Source organism: Gymnogyps californianus, chromosome Z (genome assembly GCF_018139145.2).
Source record: "Gymnogyps californianus isolate 813 chromosome Z, ASM1813914v2, whole genome shotgun sequence".
NCBI lineage: Eukaryota > Metazoa > Chordata > Aves > Accipitriformes > Cathartidae > Gymnogyps > Gymnogyps californianus.
In genome coordinates, this window is record NC_059500.1 from 35,405,658 (window position 1) to 35,423,530 (window position 17,873).

Below are 17,873 nucleotides of genomic sequence, written 5' to 3' on the forward strand. Positions count from 1 at the left end.
AAAGATGACCTGATAAACAGATACATATTGGAAATTATTTTGCTAATTGGCTATGCATTTTTCTCTAAGTTCAGTGCCATCAGATTGCACCAAGTACTGCTATATATGGTAGTCCTAAAAAATGTTAACTGCAATGTCTAATCCCTTTGTTGGAAGGTATGCATGTTTTTGTTTATATAGAAGTTAGTTATATTACTTTTGTTGGGCATGTCTGATTAAAATTTGCCAAGAAGGTTGTAGAATAGTTCCCATGTGGATACTAAGTTTCTTTTTATAACATTTCAGATTTTATTGTTTCCATAAGTTTTCAACTTCGTTCAATCCTTTGTTTCAAGTCTTCCCAACAAATTTTAGTTATGATTGTTCAAATCTTCTTTGTAATATATTGCATCAGATTTTAAAGCAAATGCTGACAGCAGCAGTATTATACCCTGCATACCAAGCAGATACCACATGGTTTGAATAACAGGCACCCCTGCTGAGTGTGGATCAAATCAAAATCCTTGCATAGTCATGTAAAATGCACTGATAGAAATCTGTCTTTAAATCTGCTTTTTGATTTAAAAATGGATTCTTTTAGAGTTTATCCTGCCACTGATGCATCTATGTGATTCCCACTAATACTAATGAAAGCTGAAAAAGCTGTGGCTTTAAGTAGTCCTAGAAGTCACCTCGACCTTATATACCACTAAATAAACGAAATGAGCCCCATGGAGTTTATTGTAGGTAATAGGAAGGCTAACTTTAAGGTCTTAAACATCACAGTCCTTCAGCGTTATTATCAATGCTAAAGACACGATTTTTTTAATTGGGCTTTGGCCTGGAATTCTTAGCAACAGTTACTTCTTTTCTGCTATTTAAAAATGTTGAAGGTGTAAACTAAAAGTAAACAGCAAAAGTTAAATTTCCAAAAGTAGCATTAGCATTAACTCAGTCATATCGTATATGAGGAATGTATTTGTGTTTTGGCTAAATTTTTGTGGAATTTTATTGCCTGAGAATACAATAACAGATAACTTTATGAAATTGCAAATGTAAACAGAAACTGGAAGTAGAATTAATATATGCAGAACTCTGTTTTAAGTTATCTTCTCCTTATTGCACTGTTTATTCTGTCTTCTTCATTTTACTTTAATGCCATTGTTTCCAAAGAATTTAAACAAAAAGGAAAAAAATTGTGGGTTTGGGATTCTGGTGGTTGGTTGCATTAGAAGATCTTGTAAGGTTCTTTATTTCAATAATATACACACATCAGTATAAAACCATGCCTGTGTACATAATTAATAAAATACGCATATACCCAGTATACAGTCTCCATGTTCTAGGAACTCAAGCTCTTATTCACAAAGAAACTTCCTCAATATGTTTAGCATCCATGGCAAGCCGTAGGTTTCACATTCAGCCCCACTGGCAACAGTTCTGCTAAAGAATATTCCAGTTTTTCCCCCCATTTTGTAGTGGAAAAAATGATTTCTCATGGTTCTTTCTACCCAGATGTATTTATTTAGTTGGTTTTATTTCTAGTGTTATGTGTGGCTCAGAAGCAGTCTGCTCCATTCAGGTTCGTTTCAGTGCGAGCAGCCCTGTACACTGTAAGTCACTATATAACAAGAGTCTCCCGATTCCTTTCCTACCCTTTCAAAAGTACAGTTATCTATGCTGTTTCTTCCCAGTTCCTGTTGAATTAAAAGCTATGCAGGTGTAGAAATGCAAAGTTTAAATAGACCAACTTCATATGTTTTATGTTACAGACTAAACAGCAGCTTTTCTGCCAAATCAGTCTATGCCTTCTTGTCTGACTTAACTGCTATTAAATATTGAGTACTTCAGAACCAACCACACAGAGAAATAATATTATCTTCCATTGTCTTTGCTTTCCCTATTATCCACAACTTAGAGGCAAGAGAAAAAGTGCTGTTCAGACTTTCCCCATTTATCCTTGACGCTCCCAGAGGGGCTTCAGCTCAGAGTTGGAAACGAGCTGTCCCATTTCTCCACTTCCTATTTTTCTTAGCTGGGTTGATTCCCATGCTGCTCGGTAGTTGCTGAGAATCTGACACAGGACAGTTGTGCTCAGGGTCTGAGTTTTGCCGGGCCTGCATTGCATAATGTTAGCTGTTGCACAAGGCAGCAACTGGCACATGCTGGGGCCTTTTAGATGAACTCTTCTCCACAAAAATGACACTGGTGTCTCAGAGATATCATCAAGTCTATGCAATAGCTCAGAGCATCTGAGTCTAATTTAACTGTGCTGTTTAATTTAATTACACATTTGTTGTAAGAAGTTGACTGCTGCTGCTGCTGTGGTTGGTTGGGAAAGAAAGATACCAAGAAGTGTTCATTTAAGAGGCTTTCACAGAAGGCAGGTAGACACTTGTGTAGCACAGCAGCTGATGTTATCCAAGTGAGATAAACCTCCATCAAAACCTGTGGCTCAGCAATTTCTGAACAACATAGGAACCAAAGCAGTTTTCTCTCCTGTTTGATCTTGGTCACATTACAGCTGTTAGGGGACAACAGTAGTGACTGATCTGATAATCCATCCTTGCCTGTTTGCTCAAAGTGGGGAATGCTGACTGATGCCAGACAATGGATACTGATCCCTGTAAGCAGAGCCTCAGATTAGGCAGAAATTCAATTGCATAAATGGGACTCAAACCAGGAAGTATATTCTCATGATTCCTGAAGTCAAACAGAACATGGTGCCACCAAAGTAGCTAAGCAGGTACAAAAACGTTGATTCTCTAATAAAAGGTGAAACAACTTACTTGCCTTCAGTCCCTTTTCTTCTCCCTGTGTTGTGTATGGAAGTAAGACCTTTTCATTCAGGAGAGTTACCTAATCTGCCCCTAGGTTGAGGCAATTACCTGTCTCCCTTGGCAGATCAGACTGAGCTTGCAATTTAAACCTAAGACAAAACATGAATCATTTTTCTAATTATTGCTAGTCTCCAATCTTGCTATGTCTTTTTTGTGAATGAAAGACGTAGAATGTAAAAGGGATGACAATAAGATCTTGAAAGGAAAAATATATTTAGATAAGGTTTTTCTACATGTAGAATTTAAAGAACATAACTGCACAGAAGAGATGGGATAATTAGATATTTTAAAATCCACTTTAATAAAAACAGAAGTTCTAGAAGAGGGACAAAAAAGGCACAGACTCCTTTTTGCAGTTGTGTAGTGAGTAACTGTTCAGATTGTTCCAATTCCAGTAAAAGGAATGAGAAGAGGTAGAGAGCATCTTTAAGTGAACAGAAGTATCTCACTTTTCTATTTTTTGTAAAGTATGTATTTATGGGACTGGTGCACAGACAAAGAGAAGGTGAAATAAAGAAGGAAAAAATGCTATATAACAGGTAGTAGCACTGCAAGATCAAAACCATTTGATAGCCAATTCAGACACAGTGCAACCTTTTAATTGTATATAACAAAAAGTCTATTTTAAAATAATTTTACTTCTTAGCACTATGCTGCTTTTAATAGAAGAGAACCTCAACGATCCATGTGGGAGTTAGGGACCCAGTTGTTTTCTTTCCAGCTGATTAGCTTTGCAAAACTCTCTGGGGACAAAAGGTTTTATGCAGTCTTTAAAATGTTTCAAAAGTAGAATCCAATGCAATCACATCTTCTTTAATGTACTTCAGTGTGAAGTCTGTTATTTATACCGAGAGCCAACAGCACTCCTCTGCTCCATGCCACAGAACACAGCAGCTCCAAATGGATTTTAGTTGTATTCATGTTCCCATTACTGTTTGTGTGTTGTCTTTGAAGTTCTTCCCATGGTTGCTCTTGCTCCCTTATGTGTGTATGCCATATGTACCCCTGAGTTTGGGGGGAGAAGAGGGAAGAAGAGGAATTTCATTTTACCTCATGAGTGATCCCGAGCGCAGGATTGCAATGTGTGTAGCTTGCCTCTGCTAGACTGAGTTTGTTGTCCATTTGGGGACTGCTTCGTGACTGCAAAGGCAGAGGAGTTGCAAGAAACTTGATGTCTGTGGCATAAGAAATAATAGCTTGTGCTGACTGCTGCTAGTTTTCTCCCAGATTTTACCTCTTTCTCACGTATATCCATCTTTTTTTTTTTTTTTTTCCTTCCTCCAAATCCAAGGCATTCTTTGATGCACTTTTGACAAGCTTGTAATGAGATGTCTCCCATCTGGACTACTCTTAAGTGCTCTTGGGAACAAGCATACAACTTCTGATTCCTGTTTGTGGCCCTGAACCCCTGTGTGCTGATGGTGAAGACCACCTGTTCTCTGGCTAATGCTAGCTTTAAAAAATAACAACAACAAAAAACCACACCAAAAACTCAGTCCAAAACAAAAGAAAAAAACCCAAACCACACCAAACAAATCCTGACCTTCTCTTTTTGCCCTCTCCCAACTTCCCCCACAACTGTCCTTTAGACACTGGCATCCACATAAAGGCTCTCAAAAGAGCATTCGCTGTAGTCAATACCCCTTGGGCGCTGACTTTTAAACTCTTGGTTCAGTTCAGTGTTTGTCTGACACCTTCATGTCCAAATGATAACCTTTCAAAATACTATATTGTTTTGTGATGACTTGCAATGATCTGATGCATTTTGAAATTGAGCTGTATTTTTATCCTGCATAGTGTACCATTCTCTGGTGTCTAGATCCACTGACATTGTTGGGTCTGCCTCACTGAGAGAATGTTGTATTTTTGGTGTTGCCTAGTATCCTAGTACTGAGAGCTTGGGTAATGGATTTATAGTTCTATATGAACTCAGCAAGTAACTTAGGGTGTTAAGGGCACATAGACACCCTTTTTTACTTTGAAATCCATCAAATGTCTGAATGCTGGCGCTCCAGCTTGACAGCTAGAACTTGTTTTGGAGTTCACATAAGTTAAATAGTTACAATTTTAATTGTTCACATGTTATTTACAAAACTGTAGCATTCTAGTGGCATGGGGGTGGCTGACATAAACAACTAAAATAAATACACATAAGTTTTTCAGTAGAACTAACAACAAACAATAATGAAAATTGCATGAAAAAGAAGGTCAGGGGTTTTTTTTGGAGTATGAGAGACTAAATGCCAAGATCATTCTTTAGTGTAATCATAACAATTTCAAGGATTAGCTGAGTTCTAAAATTAAATTAGACATTCATGTTCTTGTTTAATTTGTATAATGGAAACCTAAATCCCATTCTCTGTTCAGATTCTGATCTTCAATAAGTCATTCTCTAATTGTTTTACCTGTAGGAATAATGGATAGAGAAGAGAGCTGCAGCTTTCTCCCCCTTTCAGTTTTTATGACTGAGAGGATTGAGAAGGCATTGGTCTGAAGACACTGCATGTTGTTCAGACCATCAGGCGAGTATGATTCTACAAGTTAGGAGGATCAGCTCTATTTTTTGTGTTGTCTGCATCCTAACTTAAGAAATACATGAAAAGCTGTGTTTATTGTTTCCTGTGGTTCTAGGCATGAGAAATACCCATGGCTATCTTCTTCTGAAAAGAGTGTTGATGATGTGAATACTTGTCTGATCTGTTTATTCTGTGGTGGGCTGGCTTCTGTGGCAATACTGCTTCATATGTTTGTATGTGTAGAGCTGGAAACAAAAGTAAGAAGGGAGAGGACTCCTGAGCCCATTTAGAAATGGGCTTTACATTCCAGAGGTAAAATATTTCCTTCAAAATATTTATTGTGGCTATTTTAATATACATATATGTATCTCAATATCATGTATATTTAAAGCATAATAAATAATGGTCTAAAAGTGTGGATCAAAACCTGATATTATTTTGCTTCCAGAAGAGGAAAAGGTTTTCTGATGAGTGTTTTTAACTTGTTTTTTGTTTTGATAGTTACAAGTTTCATTAAAAAAAAAAAATCAGAAATGTGCAGGTAGACTGTGAACACACAGTTGTTTATTTGAATGGCTGCTCCAAAGCTATTTTTGGTTTTATTCAGTGATTTGCTAACTGTAACATTTATCAGAGTGACCAGTCTCACAGACTTCCTACACCTTGCTGAGTGCCCGAGACATACAGCCAGGCTTCTGCTTTTGCCTTCCCACTTCTATCCCAAGACTCTCATGTTTGTTTACATACAATGGCACAGCTTCAGTAAGAGGGGTAGAGTGTGTCCTGCTCTTCTGTATAGTGTCTTGTGGCCAAGTCATTCCCTGAGGGCCTAGATGTTGAGAAAGGTCAAGAGCGCAGCTCTTCATATGTTAGGCTGGTATTTGCTGGACCAATGCATAACACTGAGTACCATCACCACAGTTTCCTTCCGAGCTGTGCTTTTCAGAAGACAGCGACTAAAACTGCTTGGGTGGTCAGAATCAGCCATGGGTTGTCAAGAGCCTGAAGCATTGTGCTGGGAAAGTTTCTGGACCTCAGTGGAACTGGGCATCCGGTTGCCATGGCTGGGGCAGTTCTGGTGATGTATAAATGTCTGGGTGTGCAAGGAATGTATACACCAAACAGGAGACAGCTAATGAGATGTTCAAGATTAAACAGGTACATTTTTGGGTTACAAATTTGGACTCAGGTGTCTGAAGCCTGTCTGAATCCTATTTTAGGTGCCTAAATCCTTTTTTCAGTTTTGGCCCGTAGCAGAATTCTGTGGGATGTACTTTACCATTGTAGAAGAAAGCCCAAGAGCTGATCCTGCAAATGTGAATCATGTAGGTAATATTTGCTATACTGTTTTCTGCTTTGCTTTCATCATAGGAATAGAAAGATCAGGTGTGGAATGACTTTTTTGAATAAAGGTAATGCACCAATTAAAACTTACCTAAGCTTGTAGAATGATTATAGGAACACTAAGACCTTGAAGTTTGAACCACATCTGACCTTACATTTTCTTTAAAGTTATTTTTGTTATATTTATTATCAAAGCAGACACACATTGCAAAGGGAATCCATCCAAATTCTGTCAGGGATTTCCAAGCAAGTTCAGGCTGAATTCCAGCTTCGCCCGTTGCTCTCAACTACTCCTATCAGGCACGTACCATATGGTCATGCAAACAAATACATGCACAGCTTTTTCTTTGTCAAATAGTGACAAAACAGTTTGGGACCATATGCTGCAGAACACAAGTGAGCACTCTAATGGCTTACACGAGTAGGGTGAACCAACTCAGAAGATATGTGCAGTTGTCCATGCTTCTTTGCCTGCTGTACATATTTTTCTACAATACAGAGCAAGAATTTGTACTGTGGTTTCTTCACTGTAGTGACTTCACCTCGGTCCTGCCAAGTGATTCTCCCTGCAAATGTGAAATATGAAATGGCAGTTTTTGTGGTCAGTGAGAAAATCATTTGTGTTTATGAAGGAGACTTAAATTCTCAACAGCTAACTTGGTCTAGTCATTTAGCCTTCATAACGTAACCCATTTCCCCTGCTAAGTCAGAAAAATAATTCACAACTGAAGTTTCTATCAAATGCTAATTTATTCGCAAATGCAAAAATTATTTGGATCCATATCCTAGTTATTTTGTGAGTTTTTTTGAGAACATCAGAGAAAAAAAAGCAAAATATTATTTCTTGGGAGGATTATGCAAAATGTCGGCTAATTTATGCAAGCAGTTTTATCTCCTATTATGTTTGGAAGGTAAGAAACTCACCTGAACAATCATAAGCTCCAGAGGAACATAGACTCAGAGCTTGTAAGGTTTTAGGCAGGTAACTGCTACAGGTTTTAACCAATTAAACTTTGTTGTAGAAGTCACAGCACTGTCTCTGCTTTAGTTTCTTGGGCACACTTCTTGGCGCTGAATTAATCTATTGCCCTTCATTAGAAAACTAATCCCATAACCTAGTAAGAAGTGTGCCTATCATCACAACCACACAGCAGATAATGCCGGAATTGTGGAATAAAATAAAAATGGAGGAAAGGAGAAGGAATACATTCAACTGCAGGCCTAGTTACACTTTTTTTTTTCTTTCCTTTCCCCACTGCTCCTCTGTAATCTACTGAAGGAGGTGCAGTATCGTGTAACTGGGAAGTAACAAACACACTGGCTACTTACAGCCAGTGGCAAGTAACAGCTTTATTTCGGAGAGGAGCAGAAGAGTATAGAGTCTTTTTGTTATACTCAGCTCATGTGCTGCATATGCTTACTGTATCATGTTATGTGGCTATGAGATCTTGCCCATTTCCCCTGAGATCAAGGCTTTGTTCAGCTCTGTAGATGATATTTATGAAGAGTGAGAAAAAGTCATCCAGATACTTACAGATCTATTAGTTTGGTCTCAGGAATTTACAAAACTCTGGAACAGAGTTTGGAAGAAAAAATAACATCATGGAAGTTAATAGAATAAAACCTATTTACTAAAGAGATGTCATGTCAGGTGACCTTAATAGCTTGCTTTCTGTGATTTCAAAACAAAGGACATACTAGATCTCATTCATCTGGACTTGAGTTGAACATTTGATATACCTCCATATGGGAAGTTATGGGTTAAGATGGAGTTTATGGAGATTCCTCAATAGACTGTAAGGTGGATGATGAGCTGGCAGAAGAGAAGAAAATGAGAAATTTTGAATTGCAAACTATTAGGTGGAGGGATGCTCTTCACTATTGATCTCTGATATATACTATAGCTGTAATGTATTCACAAAAGCCTTAGGACACATTATCAAGGTGCAGCCAAAATTTTTTGCTGATGCAGAGCCAAGAGGTATTCTTGATAAAAGATGGAGCGCGATATCTTATGTAAAGAACTCATCTTGATGACCTGAGATACAAAAAAATGGGGGGGGGGGGGATTTGCAAGGCCAGACACGTAGAATTTTGGTGCATTCTCTGCTGTTAGGTATACACTGAAAATGATAAAGAAAGAGAGTAAGTAGATTTTCTAACACATCATAGAATATCTGTAACTGGAACGGTGCTGTAATCTCTAGGACGTATCAGTTAGTCTTTTCAACACAGAAAGGAAATTAGAAGTGCTCTGGTAGAGAAAGCATCTCCAATACTATGCTGAGCTCGAGCCTCCCATCTTCAGAAAGATTAAATCCGACTGCCAAAAATACGGGGGGTTGGGGCAGTAGGCAGAGTGGCAGGAAAAAGGATTAGGGTGATCTGTGAATGTGGAACTGATCATTTCAGAGGAAATTTAAAAGTTTAGGCTTTTTTAGCGTAACAAAATAAAGGCTGACGTGTGATTCTGGTTATTTCATACCATCGAGAGGAGAAGTGGGAAGCTATTTATGTGAAAGGATAATAGTGGCACAAGAGATAAGAAGTATAAACTGGTCATGAATACATATGGGCTGGCAATTAGGAGTAGGTTTCTAACCATCAAAGAGGCAAGGTCTGGAGCAGCCTTTAATCAAAAAGTGGAGCTTATAAAAAAGTTCCTCACTGCTTTTACATTAGGTTTCATATGTTTATGAAAGGGATTATAAAATGTGTTGTTGTGATGGCAAGGGACTGAATTCAGTCAGTCCTACATTCCTGCCAAAGAGGGATCAGGACCTCCCTTTGTCATCCTTAGGTGCCAGAAGAATTTTCAAGATGGAACTGGAGACCTGAGAGGAAAGAAGCGGGGTGCAAAAGCAGGAAAAAAGAACATGTTGTAGCGTTTGCCTTTGTTTGCAATAAGAAGTAAATTTAATGGAAAATGAATTTCACTGAAACAATTGTGAATGTAGAGCTTGATTCGGGGAAGAATTTGTATGTATTCAGCCCTACTCAGCATCAAATCTTTAGAAATTAAGTTGAAAACAATAGGGATATGTTGTATTTATAGAGAAGACATCTGATTAAATTTGCTGTTAAATTATAACTTAAAAAATATGGCAACTATTCAGGTGTTACTGTGTTCTTGGAGTTTATATGACATAGTTAACAGATGCCTGCTCACAGTTCTGCATTATCTTAGGGTACTGATTTCTTTGAACTGCAAAAAACCCCCCAAACTAAAAAGGATTTTGAAAAGCATATTTAAATTGTGCTCAGAATGCCCTTATTTCTGGTAGTAAATAACTTTGAAATGTTTTGAAGCTTTACTGGGAGCAGAAGAATTTTCTGCCTGTTAAAGACAGAAAGTAAAATTTACTTTTGACACCCTAACAAGAGAGAACCGGTAGAGCGCGTACACGAAGATCCCTGTCGTGCTGGTCCTTGCCTCTTGGAGTACGTGCTGCGGGGCTGATGTCCCTGGACGTTTTGGGGGCAGGAGCGTTTTCAATCACTTAATGCTGTGTGGGTGCAAAAAGCCATCAATTGTGCAGCGAGGAGGAAGGAGGCACAGCGGAGAAGCAGTAGTGGTTTTGGCCGATGTGCCCCCCGCCCGCTTATTTTTGTTTTATTGGGGATTTTGCTGAGGAAGCTTGGAGGCTCCCGAGGCCTCTGGGGGCAGGACTCGCCCTTCAGAGGGGGCCCAAGCCCTGCTGGCTCCTGGGGGTCGTCGACGCCCCCCTGCCCCTGTGCGGAGGGAAAGCGGGGTGCGGGCTCCCCCGCGCCGGGGCCGGAGGCGGGGGTTGCCCCCGGCAGAGGGTGCCGGAGCGCAGGGACTGTCCTTGTCCTGTCCGCCCCTCGGCGCCTCTCCCCTCCCTTGTGTCGGATTTGTCCCGGGTGACGTTGGGATGCTGGGGAAGGAGGAGGAGGAGGAGGAGGAGGAGGAGGGGAGGGGAGGGGAAAGGAAAGGAAAGGAGCGCGGCTTCCTCCGCCCCCAGTCCGGGACAGTCCGTTAGCGGGAGCGCAGGGCCGGGACGGCGGTGCCGAGGAGAAGGTTGCGGCAGCGCCGAGCCCCCGCGGCACCGGCAGCGGCAGCGGACCCCGCTCCGCCCGCAGGCGCTGCTACCCCGCGGGCTCTCGGCCGCGGCGGCCGGCCGGGCAGCATGGTCCCCGCGGCGGCGGCGGGGCGGCGGGGGGCGGCGGGCCGCCTCCTGGCCCTGCTGGCGGCCGCCTCGCTCCTCCGCCTCCGCGCGGCAGGTAAGGAGCGGGACCCCCGGCTGGAGGGGAGGATGCTGCTGCTTTTCGGGCAGGGGTGTGCAGGGAGAGGGGAGGCAGGGAAAGCTGCGCCTGCTTCTAGGAGGGTTGCGCGTATCCATTTGGGACCGGCGGAGCCGCCAGCATCCCCAGTTGGTAGTTGATGTTGGTTACTTTTTCTTTCTTTCTTCCCTCCTTTCTTTCTTTTTCTTTTTTTTTTTTTTTTTTTTCTTCTTGGCAAAATGGAAACCTGATGTTGCGGTTTTTTACGAGGGGGCGGGCGTTGGCAGGAGACGAGGGCAGCGGTGGCTGCGCTGAAGAGGGCTCGCTAAAACTTTTTCCCCGAGCGCATCCCGGCGCCCCTGCCCCGCTCGGCCGGCGGGCGCTTCGTGCCTCTCCTCGGCCGGTTCGGCGCACCGAGGCTGGTTGGTGGCGACCTGGGGGGGGATGGAAAACAAAGGAAAAGTTCGGGGTTTTGTTGTTGCCGAGGGTGGATAGCAATGAGTGGAGCCTCCTCCTTCACTCCGCCCGCCCTCCAGCCCTCCTCTCGGAGTGGTTATAATAATGTGTTATTATTTGGGCCGTTGAGTGTTGCCAGAATCTCAGCGGGAACCAGGAGGAAGGGGGGCAGGGAGGGATTAAAGTTGAGTGGGCGAGGGGGCAGCCGCCGTGCTTGCAGCTGATGGAGGCTCGGCGGGGAGTGTTTTTTCTGTGTGTTTTTGAGCTTTAGCGCGTCCCATTTCCTCTGTGTACCTGGCCGACCCCCGGGGACTGAGGAGGTCAGCCTTTGGGCTCGGGAAACACGAGGACTCGGTTCAGCGAGCTCCGCGATTGTTTTTAGGGCTGAATAAACTGCCCTTATTAACATCTGACCTTGCGCCGTGGCAGCGGCAGCGCGGCTGCTGAACAGTTGCCAGTTTGTCCGGCATCTCCGAGGCGAGCGCCGTGATTTATAGGGACCTTAGGGAGCGTGTGGGGTTGGAGAGACGCGATGGTGTAAGAGTTACAGTTCCTGTAAGAGAAGCTGCATAAACTTTTTTTCCCCCCTTTCTCTCCCCCCCCGTCCCCCCCCCGCACGCCTAAGATGTGTGGCGCTTTCAGAGCAGAAAAGGGGAGGTTTAATGTTTTCCCTGGGATGTGAAATGCACCGGGAAGGTAGGAGCTGCCGGATTCAGCTCTTTGATCTTTCGTGAAACGATTCTCTGGAAAATTGCCCTCGCCCCCTCTGCAGCAGATAAACCTTGCTCACAAACTCCTTCCCGGGGTGCTTTGCCCAAGGACTGAGGAAGGAGATGACGGGCGGCACCATTTCCATGCCAGGTTTGTAACCCTTCCCGTGCTGTCCCCACCGGGCAGTGCGGGATCTCGGCGGGCAAGCAGCGCCTTCCTCCCCCGCCTTTCCTGGCTTTAACTTAATTGCACCGAAGTGCAGGAGGAGACCGATGATGTCTTTAAGGAAAAACAGTGATGCTGCAGATTAGAGGGGACTTGTTAATCAATTGCACGTTTGAAAGGGCTTTTCTTCCCTTTGTTGCTTTCGCTAATGCATTTACCGCTCCCCGGGAGGTGACAGATGCCTATGTTTCCTGTTATTCAGCTCCGGGGTCCTAGGTCTTGCCATTTGTTGCATTACCGTGAAGGGAGAGGGTCAGCAGAAAGCTAGAGGTCTGGGGGTTTTCCGGGGGGAGAGCAGGAGGCGAGCGTGTCACAGCTCGCGGATTTGGGGTCAGTTCCCGTCGCGTTTATTTTTCCTAGTGCCTTTATTGCTCCCTTTGAAGGGGGGCCCGCTAACAAATTGCGCGGCCTGCCCCTCCTGCGGGGTCCCGGGCTCCGGGGATCTCCCGGCCGGCCGGGCCGGGCGGGGGGAGGAGGCTGGGGGGGGCCTGTAGTCGAAGGCAGCGCCTCCTCCCGGGGCCGCAGGGAGGGTGGCGGTCGTCCTCTGCGGGATGTAAAAGGAGATGCCGGACTTTCTGTCCCCGTCCCCCACTTTCTTCCCTTTTTCCCGAGCAGCTGGATCTGTGTTTCGGACGCAGCGGGAGGGGGGCGTGCAGGGTGTCCCGGGAGCTTGCTTCCTTCCTTCCCTTGGACCCCCTGCAGCCCGTGAACACCGACGCTTGTGCATCTGCCACTGCCATCCTCTTTCTGCCCTCCCAGAGCCTCCCCGCGGCTTCCCGGGGGGGATGCGGGCTCCCGGGCACCGCCTGGCCCAGCGCGGCGGGGGGCGCGCCTGGCGCCGGGCGAAATGGGCCAAAAAAGCGCCCGGGTTGCGAGCGTGGCAACGCATCTCCGTCGTCTTTTGTGGGCAACGGTACTGCCCTCTCTGCCTGCGTATGTCGTCAGGAGACATTTCAAATTTGGTGAGAGCGTTTCAGCCTTCTCGGAGGCAGTATAAAGTCACAAACTACCATTAAAAGCGAATTTGGGGTTTGTTTTGTGGTTTTTTTTCTTTATGCTACCCCGTAAACGGGCGTGTGATAATCGTCTCAGCCACCTGTGGAAAGTGTGGATTCGCTATACTTCGATAGGCGTGAAGTTTGAGACTCCATTTTCTTCACCGAATGTGCAACGCAGTAGTTGAGAGCCCATAATCGCAGCAATAAATACTTGCGTACTTCTATTGTTCAGCGGTATTCTTCTGTTTAATTAGATTTGCCTAATGGCAAACAGAGTCTTTGTTAATCTACATTTCATTTAAACGTTTATTTTCGAAAATGTTACTTCAGCCTTTTCAGTGTTCACTTCACAGTATGACCAAGTGAGAGGCAACAGACACTAGATTGGTCGTTTGCTGAAAACTGGTCATGCACAACGTACCCGGCTTATAGACTTTTGCCCCCTTACCATTAAACAGGAAAGGACGCTTAATCAACCTGAAGTTAATACTCACGTGACTTGCGAAGCATGTAGAACATTGTGTTTAAAAAAAAAATTCTGTCAACAGAATGTCTGGGAGTGAAAACATAATAGTAACTCTGTGCTATGATTTTGCAAGCCCTGAAGTTTGCAAACTTCTACCTTATTTTATGAAGACAAAAACCTGATTTCTTAGAGTACAATGTTAGTGGAGAAATGAATACAAGTACGGATTACTTCTGAATGCCTTTAAATGCCTAACTACAAAAAGTTGTAAAATGCTTGAATCTTTAAAGTTGCATGAGATTTAGCTATAGCTCCCTCCTGACTTTAATAAATGAGATTCAGCTCTGGAAATTGTACATAGGTCACCTGGTAAAAGTCGATACAGTTTTGAATACAAGAAGTCTTCACATAGCTTTTAATAAATGGCATTGACTCCATTAACTATTTTTAGGTCAAACTTTAATCAAACCTTTTCTAGCATTAATTAAATCATTAAGTAGTTTTTTTGGTGAAGTTTATCCTTGGGTCAAGGGTTGCCACTGAATGTTTTTTTCCCCTTGAGTGTCTTGATTATGGTAAGTATTTGTAATGGAATTGCAGTTTTCTCCTTAACCTCTTTTCTGCTGTAAACAGCATAGAAATGCAAGATGCAGGAAGAAAAGGACCAGCTGACAGACGAGGCAAATTAATCCTGTTTAGTGAGCTTCCAGTTGTTTGCAGGAAAGCTGATCTTTTTTCTAAAGTCACTGCACTTTGTGTAAGGTGTGAATAGCTTTCAAACTGTCATTGGCATGGAAATATATTTGACCACTAATTAGAAAACTGACTGTCTTAGCCCACTAGCCAATGAGAATGAAATGTAAAAGGAAAGAATGGTACTAAATACTGAGTTTTGCTTGAAAACTACAAGAATCTTCTATATAGAAGACTTCTAGAGTCCTCTTCATGGCTTATCTTCAGTGTCTTAAATTCACATTTTATAGTCAATAAAAATGTCGGCTAGAAGCAGTCAGCATCTGAAGTTTTTAATCATAATTTTGATTGAGAGAATTTATTTTAAAGAGCCTCTTTGTATTACTTTGAACATTGCAGGCAAAGAAAAAATATTAAGCAAACTTCTTTTGGTTTTTATACATAAATCTTTCTATAGATGTTCCGTGTTGCGTTGTGCGGTTGCTCAGAGGGAAGAAATGCTACTTACAGTATTCCATCTAATTTATAGCATCTGTCACTATGTTCTCTGTGCAAAGGATGGCTTGCTATTTAAGTTTGTTTATTCATTGTGAGGCTATTGCTTTGTAAAGGAAGTTGTCATTAGGCTCAGCACGTCTGGAAAGTATGCAAGTCCTCAAGTGTTCTAATCCAGTGACTACAAAGTAGTTAAAGCTTCAAAGAAAAGGAACGACAGGATTTTGCTGCAGTGAAAGAAGATGCATTGTTTGCTAATCCTGCTTTTAATTGTTACTCATGGTGCAGACTGCTGCAGCATTGCTAGTAACCGTTCGGGATGAACAACAATTTAACTTAAATGATTGTCTTTCCTCTTGGTTTTGTCTAAACGTGTAAGTAGTTTGAAGTGAAATGTCCCTTACCAACTTTTTGCATTTACTTTTTCCAAGCCTTTGCCATGTACCAATACTCATTTGCAAACATCCTCCTAGATAGTTTTTCTGATGTTCTCCACGGACTTGACTCACAACCAGCCTTTTTCTCTTTACATTGTTTGTCCTCCTCAGCTAGTTTGAGAAAGGATTTCCACTTTCTTTTCCAAGTGATGCCAGCCGGTGACTTTTTTTGAAACTAAAGATGGCTCTGTGTGACTTTTCTGGTGGCAGTAAAAGATGCTTTTCAAAAAGTCAGGGTGATCCCTTAGCTACAGAGTATGACTTTGTCTTTTAACTGGCAGTGGACAAAAGCTTTCGTTTAAGAACACAAACAAATCTGCATTGTAATTTCAGTGGAAACAAGAAATCACAGTAGAAATGCATTTCACTAATGGTACACTGTTATTGTCATGGGGGTAAGTAGATGTATTCCACCCGCCTTAGGCTTAGCTAGCTCACAGGATGGTAGCACTGGTCTTGAGCAGTTTGCAAAGCCTGTTGAAGAAGCAGTGTGGGTATCCTATAGACAGTTCCATGCTTCTGAGCTGGTTTAAAATTAGCTTGTGTGTATCTGCATGAGCTGTTTTGCACATGTATCGATAGTGTGCACTGCTTCATGAAACAAAGGGGCTATACTGCTGTCTGCTGATTGAATTAATCTTCATTTATATTGATGCTTTCTGGTTTTGCTATATAAACTGTCCCAATGCATGCCTGTCTGTGATGGTGAAGAAGTGTGGTATACAATAGCTGATGGAAGAGGAAGGATATCACGATATTACTGATTCAGTAGAAGGTATTTGAAGAATGAACGTGGTCTTATGTACCTCTTTCCTCTGAGTCCAGAGCAGAGCCGACTGACATCCCCCTAAAGGTAGTGTGGTTGTGAGGGTGCAGTTTCACGGGCACCTGAAGCTCTTCGTTTATTTAGTTAAATCAGCAAGCTGACTCTGCTGGAAAGGAATCATAGGGAAAAAGGAGTCTGCAGGAGTGAAAGACTATGTGGGCACAGGTGATCAGAGAATTAGCATGATAAAAAGAGATGAGATGGGTTTTTTTCCACTGTATTGATTTTGCTGGAGCAACAGGAGGATGTTTTGTGAGGGTACTACTTGCAGGAACAGCAAAGTGAAATCAATGGGGAACTGTTCCGGACCCCAGTTTGGCCAGTGTCTAGTTTTAAAGTGTGAGTAGTCCAATCAGGAAATTAGATTGGGTCTCCATAGGTATTTTGTCACTGTGCTCTCCATCAGTTTCACATGGGAGACATGTGTCTAAGTACGTTTTAGATTTGATATTTCCACTTCAGGTGATGTGAACTTGTAAAGAGAAACAACAAACACACGTTCAGTATTCTTTCCTGAACGAAAAATCCCCATGTGTATATTGCCGTATCTATGAAACCTCTACTGAACTTAGATTTGTGTCTTCTAATTGCTCTGTTTGGACACTTCCTTTTATATGAGCAGCATAAACATTTAATTCTGTAACTCCAGGTTATTGCCCCTTGTCTTCATCAGCACTGCTCTAGGCTGTTCATTTAACAGTTCATCTGGTATGTATTATTTCAAGATGAAGTGGCTCCTACAAATGATTTTCCTTGCTTTTGGTAGTTTAATGCCTTAACATAATTTTTTCCGTGGTATTGTGTATATAAGTAGAATGAGTTGACTGGTTGTATAAAGAGAGGATAAATTCTGTTAGAGTTCTCCTAAAATTGTGAAGTCTTACTTTTCAAAACAACATACACAACTGTCTAGTTGAACCATAAATCAAACTATCAGTGGACCAATTCCTTATCAAAGTAATAATGCAGTCACATATTCAATTATAAAGTAGACAGAGGACAGTTAACATGGCAAAAGACAGGAAGAATTTTATCCCTGTTTCTTTAGGGGGAAAAAAAGTGTAAAAACTATGGTTGTAAATAATAAATTTGATTTCTACTAGTCAGAAACACTCTCTTCTATATTGTATGAACTGTAAACAAAAATGTGTTCATTGTATGTAAGTCTAAAAGAGGAATCACAAACTCTACCCAATGCAAACTAATGAGACTGGCACCTTCTGCACAAGCAGAGGAGATTTCTTTCCTGCCTGTCTACAACAGAATAGATAGATCTCATACCTCTAACTTGCATCCAAAGGAGACACAAAAGATTTTTTTGAAGAACAAAGTTCAGGGGCAGAGATAACCAGCACAGAAAAATCTTAGGAGCAGGTTAACTCAGAGCACAGCTCAGGCATTTTAGCTGTGTTTCACAACAAGATCTTCAAATTACTCCTTATGTACATTTCTAATTGTAAGACATTAATCTTTCACTTCTAAGGCCCTTAACAAGCTGTAACTGTTGTACTTTTTTTTGTGCACATGGCCGGGCATCATCCGTATCTAAAAGTACTGTTAAAAGAAGTTACCTCCTTCCCCCTCCCCAGCTCTCCATCATTTCCTTCCTGCAGGATGTTACCACCTTCCAACTTTCCTGTCAGAG

General features: G+C 42.3%; 1 protein-coding gene across 1 annotated transcript in view; it reads left to right on the forward strand.

Moving 5' to 3' along the window:
* Positions 1–10,827: 10,827 nt before the first annotated feature.
* Positions 10,828–17,873, forward strand: part of ROR2 (receptor tyrosine kinase like orphan receptor 2) — a 158,302-nt gene continuing 151,256 nt past the window's right edge. Inside the window, exon 1 of the mRNA XM_050912922.1 lies at positions 10,828–10,921. Within this exon, the coding sequence (XP_050768879.1) occupies positions 10,828–10,921 (94 nt within the window). The remainder of the gene's footprint in view (positions 10,922–17,873) is intronic.